Source organism: Filicampus tigris, chromosome 1 (genome assembly GCF_054856515.1).
Source record: "Filicampus tigris isolate MCC_2025a chromosome 1, RoL_Ftig_1.0, whole genome shotgun sequence".
NCBI lineage: Eukaryota > Metazoa > Chordata > Actinopteri > Syngnathiformes > Syngnathidae > Filicampus > Filicampus tigris.
In genome coordinates, this window is record NC_141217.1 from 12,059,073 (window position 1) to 12,070,403 (window position 11,331).

The 11,331-nt window shown below is 41.9% G+C and overlaps 1 protein-coding gene across 3 annotated transcripts in view; it reads left to right on the plus strand.

Moving 5' to 3' along the window:
- The window catches only part of mib2 (MIB E3 ubiquitin protein ligase 2), a 65,610-nt gene extending 54,926 nt beyond the window's left edge, over positions 1 to 10,684 (plus strand). For all 3 annotated transcript variants that reach the window (XM_086037636.1, XM_086036926.1, XM_086038454.1), the window contains 6 exons: positions 899 to 1,025; positions 1,114 to 1,389; positions 4,779 to 4,957; positions 5,054 to 5,247; positions 7,199 to 7,264; positions 8,484 to 10,684. In XM_086037636.1, the coding sequence (XP_085893762.1) occupies positions 899 to 1,025; positions 1,114 to 1,389; positions 4,779 to 4,957; positions 5,054 to 5,247; positions 7,199 to 7,264; positions 8,484 to 8,725 (1,084 nt within the window). In that variant the 3' untranslated portion in view covers positions 8,726 to 10,684. The remainder of the gene's footprint in view (positions 1 to 898; positions 1,026 to 1,113; positions 1,390 to 4,778; positions 4,958 to 5,053; positions 5,248 to 7,198; positions 7,265 to 8,483) is intronic.
- Positions 10,685 to 11,331: the final 647 nt, after the last annotated feature.

Sequence of the window (11,331 nt, forward strand, 5' to 3'; positions counted from 1 at the left end):
GAACTTTTGTCTCATATTCATCTTTTAATCTGAAACCCAAATGTCTTCAGTACACAACAACAACAACAACAACAAAAAGGAATTGACCTTGCTGTTCCAATACATTTGAGGGTACACTAAGTGGTTGGTTGGTTGCTGCAATTAAGGATCGGCTCAGTTCAGTTTGATTTAGCGAAAACTGATGCTTTCTAAAAATGTGCACTTCAGCTTAAAGTGGAAGTCAACCCCAAAATTTTCTTTGCAATATGTTTGTATGCGTCACCACCAGTCTAAACACTGTAATCTGATTAATATTGTATTTGAGGAAAATGAACTCAGCAGCAAAATCCACCTGTTTTATCCATCTCAGGGATTGGCCATTTTGCCACTTGCTGTCAATTGAAAATGACATCGCAGTTCCTCAGGGCTCAGATAACGACCAATCATGGCCGTGTTTAGACTAGTGGGACAGAACAGAACATATTATTGTAAAGTTTTTGAAAAATGTTTGGGTTGACTTCCACTTTAGGAAACCATGGGGTCATATTCGATCAGGCGATGCTTTATGGTGAACATATTAAAAGTGTAACCCGTTCTTGCTTTTTCCACCCCTTATTTCCAAACTTAGGTCCATGTTATCTCATTCTGAACTAGATATTTGATTTACATTTTTAATCTGTGTATTATATTTTATTTAACCATGACAGGTCATTTGTGAGTCTTCTCTTTGAGAAGTGTGATAGAAAAATGAAGTGCTTACTGATTTACTTAACTGTTATCAGGGTTAATATGAATTTTCATTTCTAACAGGTTTTTGCCATGCGCATGGTCTTAGTGTATCTTAAATGGATTAGCCGAAACAGTGTTTCAATGCAATTTCAGTTCACTACATTGTGAGGCTTATTGGATGTCTTGACAGGGCCACAGAAAAGATTCTCGGCCGAGCACGACAGTTGGTGGACGTTAAGAAGGAGGACGGCTTTTCCGCCCTGCATCTGGCGTCCCTCAATAATCACCGCGACGTTGCTGAGATCCTCATTAAGGAGGTGAGTGCGTCACGTCATTAAATGACATTGGAGATTTAATTGCTGGATGTCATTAGGTGTACTTTAATAAGTCTTCTTATCCCCACAGGGCCGCTGTGACATCAACATCCGCAACAACCGCAACCAGACGCCGCTGCAGCTGGCGGTGACCCAGGGCCACACCGAGCTGATCCAGCTTCTGGTGGTCGAAGGCGCCGACGTGAACATGGAGGATGAGGACGGCGACACCGCCATGCACGTGGCCCTTCTGCGACCACAGCTGGCCAATGTGATGCTAGGCCCCGCTGTGGGAAGCAGCAGCAGCAGCAGCAGCAGCACAGAGGAGAGCAGCGAGAGTTGTGCCAACACGTCTCTCTACTGCAGGGTAAGGGATGGGGGAGCAGAGTGAAGAGGCCATCTTGTTGACAGAGTGGATGGGCGCTATGTGAAAAAAGCAATGTCAACAACAAAAACTGTTTATTGCCTTTGGGTTCAAAGTAGGGATGTTCCGATCAGGTTTTATGACACCGATACCGATCATGCATGAGTGAGATCGACCGATACTGATTCCGGTCACATTGAATATCTGTGTATTTTTCCAGTTACTGATGGTGACTGCTATTATGCTATATTATCTGAAAAAAGCAGCCATATTATTGGTGTAATTTGGACAAAAATCGATATAAATATTTTCAAAAGCATGAAAAAATACAAAAACGATGCCGGCACAATACAATTACTCGGTCACAAAGGTAACTGAGAAAGTTACATTTACCATCTTTTAGTAACACAGTTTTTAACTGATCAAAATAATCAGCAGTCTCAACAGACATAATTATGCAAAAAGTCAAATAAATAACATGCCACCTAAACATTGCATGGTTTAGAATATCATCAAAGTAGAAAAAATAGTCACATGCAGGGCGTCACTCGAATAAACTATTCACTGAGTTCCTAAATTGAAACGACTCAGGAACTTTGTCTTGTGCATAGACAAACTATCTTGTGCATTTGTCAACGAGAAAAAAGTCACTGTTAGTCTTTTCGTGAATCATAAAATAATATAGTTGGTCTGTTGCCCACAAGTGACCTACAATGGCTCTCCCTGTGGCAATAATGCCACTTTTACTGCGCTGTGACTACTGCATCATGCATAACAAGCTGGAGCGTGTGTGCCATACACCCCAAACTCGGTCGCCCATTTATTATCGGTCATAGCTTTCACCATGTTCCGGGCACCATCTCTCAATACCGCGTGTATTTTGTCTTTTGGAATATGCCTCGTTTCGAACATTGTCATTAAAAGCAGGATGCGAGCGAAAAACTCCCTTATTAGACTCAATATTACTCTATATTACTAGACGCAAACTCCACACAGCAGACATGTTAGCCTCTGCTAGTGCAGCGCCCCTCCGCAGCATGCAGGGGGGCGCAACACGACTGGAGGCTGCGAAGCATGAGCTGCGGGTGATGGGATTTTTTGATCGGCAATAAAAGGCTTTGATCAAATATTCCGAACACCTAATTTTTCACAAAAATCGGCCGATCATGATCGGTGCCTGATCGATCGGAGCATCCCTAGTTCAAAGTATCTCAAATTTATGGTAAATTTCCATTGAAAGTTAAGTTGGGGAATTTTGAAATAAACTAACCTTTCAGCAAGGTAGTTTTGTGAAAAAAAAAAAAAAGAAAAAAAACCATGCAAAGTTGCAAACTCACCCTTTGAAAAAAACACCCTTCAGTGTTCTAAATTCCTGATTTACTACAGTTGATTCCATCAAATTTTTCCCAGAATTTTGCCACCCTATCTGTTTAGTGGCATTGCACAATAACATGGGTGCGAGAAAGAATACACAATCTGGATTTTTTAAAAGCAATTCTAAAAAAATTAGGCATATAAACAAAAAAACGGTGGGTCAGGTGGAAACAAACCAGTTTGGTCACAGGTTACTTCAAGCCAAACAAAAGCCAATGGAATGTTGAGGCATTTGCTTGTTGTGTCATATGAGTAGTAAAAAAAAATGGAAGCTCTGGGGCAAGGGAGTCTGTGGCGGTCTGAAAGAGAAGGAGTTGGTTTTATTGTGTAAACATAAGATAAGCTGTGCTTCATTCTTAACAGAGGCAGTAAAACCTTTGAAACCTAAAATCAGTTTGTGTTCTGCATTCAGTATTTTAGTAATTAAAATGACATACTAGCTTTAATTCAAAAGCGAGTGAAACTGATGAGCCACATGCCCTTCAAATTGAACGTGGCATTGTAACTTTATAACCAAAATGGAGCCCTGAAGATTGCCTGTGGCTGAGCGCAGCAAGAAAAACATCACATTGTGTCTCCCCGGGGGCTGTCTTGATTCCTGATGTAGAAAACGTGGACAGAAACCACACTCAATCAATCCGTGACATCTAAAAGGAGTCTTGTGCTCTTTTCTATCCTCTGAGGCCATATCAGGCAAGATGTGATTATTTTCACATTTATTTTCAGTTTTCATGTTAGTTTTTTTTCTGAAAATAAGCCATTTTGTTCATTGTCGTTTTACTCTTGTGCTCTCCTGTAGCTAAATAAGGTATGCGGTGGTTCAGGTGGAGAAGGGCCTATAAAAAAAAAAAAAAAATGGCGGCAGAATAATTATTGAAGGACTCTGTATTGTCCTTGGGTTTGAGTGTGAGCGTGAATGGTTGTTGCTGTCCGTTTCGTGCTTGTGCACCGCAATTGGCCGACGACCCGTCAACGCTCTACTCCGCCTCTTGCCCAAAGTCAGCCGGCATAGGTCCCAGCTACCCGCGACGTTAACGACGACGCTATAGAAAACGGATGGATTGGACGCGTTGACAGCAGACCCGTGATTAAGATAAGCTTACTGCTAGCTTTGTGCGGCACATTTTAAACTTCGCCTGAGTTAGTGTAGATGTCATTGTAACAATGAAGAATGCTTTTTGCAGCCCAGAGGACCGCAAACACTGCAAGCATGGCTCAACATACTGGGCACCTGCCAAAACTATACACACACACACAAGATACTCAGCACTTCTACTTTCAATTTTCACGTTAGTCTGCAAAGCCTGTAAAGTGAATTCAGAGATTTATTTCCAAATACATTTTACAGTTTAAAGATAATTGCTGAAAAAGCGCAGAATCTGAGAAATATGTAGTGCTCAATTGTGCAGATTTTTGTACTTGTTTAATTTATTTTGTAAGTGGCTAAAAGGTGACCTTTTAGTGACCTTTTAGGTGAGTCTGGCATGAGTCTCCACCCTGTCCCACTATATGAGAACCTTTTTCCAATCAGTGGTTATCTGGCGTGCTAGCTAGATTTTCAACACCCCGAAAACGTATCTTCCCTTTGGATAGTCCGCTGGCGTGGCCGCTTTTAGAGTGCCTCGTTGTCAACCATGAGTGGGCGCACATCATGGAGAGAAGGCAGAAGACTGAGATAGAATCAATAATAAGCCAGTGTGTGGGAAGTTGCTGCACACTGGCCTGCTTGCTTTAGAGCACCTCATTGCTGTAGAGTGGACAAGCCCGCGATGATTTTTTTTTTTTTTTTCCCCCCAACCAATTCAAATTCAGCAACTCTCTGTGTCAAATTTAAAAGACATTTGTTTTCACTTTAGAAGGACTTCAACAAAAAGCCTGGATAGTTCCTCCCTTGTCATTCGGTGCGTTTGTTGTCAGCAGACAGTTTTGTGAGGCTGTCATCCACCATTTTCTCACAAGGGTGTCTTGTCTGCTCTAACTTTCCCACACTCTTCTCCCTTCATCCCGTGTCCTCGCAGCTCAACGCTTCTGGCCTTCTCGGGAATACTGAGCTCAGTGTTGGAGTGGCGATCGCCTGCTTCCTGGCACAGGAGGGGGCTGATATCAGCTATGCCAACCACAAGGGCAAGAGCCCCCTGGACCTGGTGGCAGACAGCACCATGCAGCAGCTCATCAAAAGCTTCTCGGAGAAGTACAGGTGCTTGTCTTGATAAAGCACGCAATCCGCGTATCATGTCTCGTACGCGCTTCAAAGCGGCCGGCGTCATAAATTGGGCGTGTGGTCGTCCCGCAGATTGCAACGGCTGCAAGCTATAACATGCGGCCAGGGCCCAAGTGCTGCTAACTTGCGGCGCGTTCACACTACGCCCAACACCATGACCAATCTGGTTCTTCCTACGCTGCCGGGTCCCAGCGAATGCCTCATCTGCTCCGAACTGGCTCTGCTGGTTCTGTTCAGCCCCTGCCAGCACAGTGTGGCCTGCGAAGGTGAGTTCGCGGTTTCTGTCATTGGAAATTTCTTATGAATCGTACATACGTTTATGACTTGATTAATTAGCACTGACTAATGACCGATTAGACCGTTGATTATGTTTGTGGTAGCACGGGATTCGTTCCCGCTTAATTAAATCAGGATGACAAAGTCGTACAAGACTGGCGTCTTATATACTGAAATATTAATGATCTCAATTTACTCTCAGCTGTACTTCTCTGTGAACTCTGGTACACGCAGGGAGAGAGCATTTCACTGTTTGCTCGTCATTATAATTTGATGTTGCAGATAGATGAACAAAGACCTCTTATTAAATCATTTTCGGGCCATTTTCACTGAAATGCTTTTGCTTTAAGTTGTATCATTTCTCACAATGCATCTGATGATCTCTCCCGCCGCGCTAATTTGCCGCAGCCCGGTGATTGAGCATGACTGAGATGGAGGACATTCCATGTTTAGTGACGATGGTAGCGTGTGACTTACAAATATGTATTTATAAAAGAGAGGCTCAGAGAGGAATGCTTTGAACAACAACAGGGTGATCTGATTTTTCTCTATAGTTGTTGTTCCTTCTTGCATGAGTATTTTTTTAAACAACCCCAAAAATACAGACAGCTTTACATGATAACACAGAATTTGAATGAAAAGCAGCAGAGAGAAAAATGTATCTTGTATTTCTGCCCCCGGGCGGCACGGTGGTCGACTGGTTAGCACGTCCGCCTCGCAGTGCAGAGGTCGTGGGTTCGAATCCTGCCCCTGCCTTCCTGTGTGGAACTTGCATGATCTCCCCGTGCCTGCGTGGGTTTTCTCCGGGTACTCCGATTTCCTCCCGCATTCCAAAAACATGCACGGCAGGTTAATTGATCACTCTAAATTGCCCCCATTTGTGATTGTGAGTGCGGATGTTTGTCTCTGTGTGCCCTGCGATTGTCTGGCAACCATTTCGGGGTGTCCCCCACCCGCTGCCCGAAGACAGCTGGGATGGGCTCCAGCACGCCCTTGTGAGGAGAAGCGGTATCGATAATGGATGGATGGATTTCTGCCCCCTTTTTCAAAAATATTTACAGTTCATATTCAGATTTCCCAGTTTGCATCTCTATTCAAATAAATACACCAAATTCTGAACTTTTCAAATAAATGAATTAAGCTTGACTCTTTTGTTTTGTTATTTAGGGCATTCCATAACTTCCCACCTTTCACCGATATACTCTTTTCAATAACTTTCATTATATATGGTATTTTAAAGACTTCTGCAGTGGAATCTAGTTGCTTACTTTTTTTTTTTGTATAAGTCGCTCCAGAGTTGAAGCAACATTTTTTTGGTAAAAATGTATTTTACAGAAGCCGAGAGCAAGAACATTAGATCTCAGACTGCCATCCAAAATCCCAGTAACGACGCGGCCCTACTTGGTCCGGCGCTTTAGAACCACCTGCGAGATGGTTCTGAAAAGTGCTTCCATTGTAACCACTCAGCCCTGAAAAAGTCTAACGAAAAAGCGAGCACTCACGGCCAAGCGAGGCCGTCTCCGTGTGGAACCGGGCCGATGGGAAAGCGCCATTATAGTCTGTAAAATTAAGTTTGCCATGTTGATCTTCAGATTTCTACAAACTAGGTCAAGAATGGAACTGTATAATGTCAACAATACACATTTGTTTAGTGTGAATTCAATTTTACTTTTTGGAACATGGTGATGGCTTTGACATTTTTTTCTTTTGTATAATTTATTTGTGACTACTGGGTAATATATTAATCAGTCATTATTCCTAAAAATCTGATCATGTTATAAGACAGTGTAGCAATCACCATATCAAGCTTTTTTTATGGTAAGATTACAGCCTATTGTATTGTTGCTTTAAATGCAATACAGCCATCCAATGACAATTCTCAAGTAGAGTTTAGTAGGTATTGCGTGTTTTGTCTCATTAATCTGCGCCGTGCTTTAACAGAGTGTGCCCATCGAATGAAGAAATGCATTAAATGCCAAGTCACAATCACCAAGAAAATTCGACAAGGTAAGACAAAATCCTTCCCTCTTTGATTTCTTTCTGTCAAGGTTTTAGAGCCCACTAAAGGCTGCTATAGTGCCGTATAAAACACTTTGCCTTGACAAGGACAATATTTCTCATCATACTAATTCATTCATATATACATTTACTTTTTCCATTTTGTAGAGCAGACCTCAACCAGGGCCAAACTATCCTCATTTGGATCAACACCAAATTCCACACATTCGTAAATACACTCATACTGAAAGGGATGGATATTTTTTTTTTTTTTTCAATTAAGATTCATGCATTATTCATTAAAGCGCAAGTCGACCCAAATATGTTTTTTTTTTTTCAAGAATATGATCTATGCAAGCCCACTAGTTGAAACAAGGGAATTCTGATAAATATTGCGTTTGTGGAATAAGTGTTATTAATCCACTCATTTTTAGCCATCTCTGGCAATCTCATTTTGTTTTCTGTCGACATTTTTAAAAATGGAGATACGTGTTTTTCCCATGAGAGCGATGATATGCTGGTTGCTAATTGGTTGAGCGGATTTGCCATCGCCACGTCATTGTTACAATGATTCAAGAAATGACAAAAAGGGCTAGGACTGAAACCTCAGATTATTTTAATAATCAATTAATCTGTCGTTAATTTTGCTGATTCATCAGTGATATTTAAGATCCATCCCTTTAGTCATACATCGGACGTTATTTCCAACTGACCATGCAGAAAATGCATGAATGTCGATTTCAAATTTGAAGGAGGAGCATGAAAATCTGAGAATATTGACTGTTGAGAGGCTGAACTTCTGGACAACTTCTGGACAATCTTTAAACAAGGTCTCCAAACAATTCATCAAAAATAATTACTGATTCATGTGTTAAATCAATGAGTAGTTGATTAATCGTTGTACATAATCGGGGAGTTGAACACTGGGCAAACAGTAAAACACATGAACATAATGAGAACATGGACGCTGGAGCTACTGTTGACCACAGCCCACATTCAGATTTTCACAAATAGACACGGCAATGACTTTTTGGTCACAGTTGTGCATTATCAAGAGTTAATAGCTTCAATTTCTTGACCTCTTAATGCGTTTGAGACCATTTGAACTTGAAGGCGCTTCCAAACCTTCGACTGCTACTCGATAACGCACAGACGCGACAATACAGTGATTTCCATACATTGCGACGCTTTTCGGCTGTTGTTCACTTTATTGCTACTCCGTCCTCAGACCAAAGCGAGGTGGACTGCAGCCCCGGTACGGAGAACTCGGAGCAGCACAACCTGCTGGAGCAGCTCCAGTCTCGCTACCGGCAGATGGAGGAGCGGATCACCTGCCCCATCTGCATCGACAACCAAATCAAACTGGTTTTCCAGTGCGGACACGCCTCCTGCATCGACTGCAGCGCCGTGCTCAAAGCCTGCCCCATCTGCCGGCAGACCATCCGCGAACGCATCCAGTTGTTCGTCTGAGCCGCAGAGTGCGGAGGGGGGGCGCCGCAGCCGGCCATTCGGCTTTCACCCCCCCCCCCACGGTCTACCTTGCTACTAAGGCACATGGCCTTAATAATATTCGCACTGTGGAAGGACCCCCCCCCCACCCACATTTCAGCCCCCAATCATGTCTGAACATTGCTGCTTTTACGTGGCTGTCTGTTACCCATCATCCCCTCTGGCTGGCTGGGCCTCTGCTCTGTTTACACAGTTGCACAGAATGAGTCCTCCCCCTACAGCCTGTCCTGTTAATTCCATTTGCTCTCATTTGGATCTGGGAATAGTTATCAGTATTAGTCTCCGCAGTGGGCGCGCTATATAGTTCCCCTACCACTCGCCTGTATGCAAGGGGGGGAAATGCACAGTATACAATATATGCATGAGTATATGCATATTGTAACACTATTGGGTGATTTGTTATTGTTGTGGTTTTTATTTCTTTGTAATGTACAGATTTATATTTATGCGTGAAAGGTGGTATTACTTCGTCGTGTCTTGTTTTTTTTGTTTTTAGTTGGTGTATGCTTCAAAGGGCGTAAAAAGTGTTTTGGATTCTATTGAAAGACACCCCAAGCCTATGTCCTCTTACTCAGGGTATCAAATCTTTCAAAGAGCACTTGTGATATCCATAAAAGGTTCAAAGTCGCCGCTTCATATTGTGTTGTTGTCGGGAGCTGCCTCAGAACGTCAGACGTCATCGACGTGAAAGAAATGTCACGAGTGAAATGAATGTTTCTGCGACAATGGGTGGGCGTGGTCCTCTCCAAAAGAAAGAGAAGGAAAAAAAAAAAAAAAGAAGCTCTCGACAAGCACCCGTCCACACTGTCTGTGTATTTACCGCCCAACGGGGAGCATCCACTGTGTTTGCTACGTGTATCGCCACCAAGTGGGTGGGTATTTGTGTTTAGCTTTTGATTCACCCAATGTGTTGTAATATAGAAGAGCCAAAAGAAGACTGAGGTTGTAACGTTGTTTACCTTCCTGCTGGAATCATTTAACAAGAAAAGCCCATTTTCTCCTTTGGCGCTCTGGATTGTATTCTCCAGCTTCTTTCTGCTGTTCTTGGTGTGTTTCTTGAAGGGCTTCTATGAGGAAAAAAAAAAAAAAAACCTGCTAATTTTAAGATTTTATTTAATTTTTATTTCATGTAATTACCCTCCAGTGACGAAGCTTTGGATTATTTGATATGTTTGGCTTTATTCGACCGTGTTTAAATTTGTACATTTTGAATGTCGAGGTAGGGATGACTCTGTCTCACTCTACCTTTTTTTACGTGTAAGGAAGAAGAAACGCTGAAAGAGAGAGAGAACGCCGCAGGGTCTGAGGTGTGTCAAGCATAAGGTTTACTTTGAACAACATCAGTGCCAAATTGCATGACATGCATGGGCATTGCGCACAAATTGAGGTTTTAAAGCTGTGGCGTCAAAAAGTCCAATTTTCCACTCATGTTATTTTGAAGTCCAAAATCAGGAGTGTCATGAGCATGCTCAGTTACAGGGGCACACAAGAAGCTCACAGTGTGGAGTGATCCTAAACTCCCTTCCAGGCGGTAGTCAGTCCCACGTTGTTTGCAGCATTTTCCAAAAACGCATTTAAGTTATCATTTGAGAGGAAGATTTTTTATTTTAATTTCTGATTGCTTGTCGAAGGGTTTGCAGGCAAATGCAATAATGTTAGGAAGGAAAAGAAATGGTGAATATATTGGTGTGTTGTTTTTTTTTTTTAACCTCCCCTTGACGGAGGTAGCTGTGATAAGCGGAAATCAGTTGGTGAGTAAAATAATATTAAAGCAGCAAATATTACTTTTGGTGTTTGTACAGTTCAGCTCTTGGAGTTCTGATGTTGGCCTTACTGTCTCTTCCTCCTCTGTTCATGTTTTCTCAGTTTCTGTACAAAAATATTTTGCAATAAATATGGAACACTTTTCTAAGGACACAATGCCTCGGGATTCTTTTATTTTATGTGAAGACATAGATATGTTAGATATAATTTGAAAATAAAATTGTTCCACTCACCCATAATGATATATGTCCCTCCTATTCTTTGCTCATTCTGAACTCCGACCCAAGAGAATACTTGAGAATGGTGATATTTCATTCATGAGTCACCGTAATTCACTTGTTACTGTCAGGTTGTGATTGGTCGATTAGGCATCAGGTATCGTTTCAACACTGCAACACTATTGATACTGTCAATACTGTGTCAGTGACTACTGACACCTGCTGGACTGTAAACATCCCTACAGGCAACCTAGTTGACAGACTCAACTGACAGTGATTTGAAGACCGTTTACACAAACATAACATTTGAGTCTTGTTTTTCCTTTTTTTTTTTAAATCTCATTTCTGCATTAAACATATATTTGATAATACATTCAATAAATAATGTGAATATGTATCATAATGAACTTGTGAATGATGATGCTTGTGGACTGGGTTTTTTATTTTAATTACAAGTTTTTATTCAAAAGGATACGTTTTTCCAACGTTTTGTATATCTGTTGCACTTTTTTTTATACAATTTCCCCAGCTGTGGAAAAGACCCACCTACATGGAACTGGAAGATGATGCTGGAGTACAAAGATA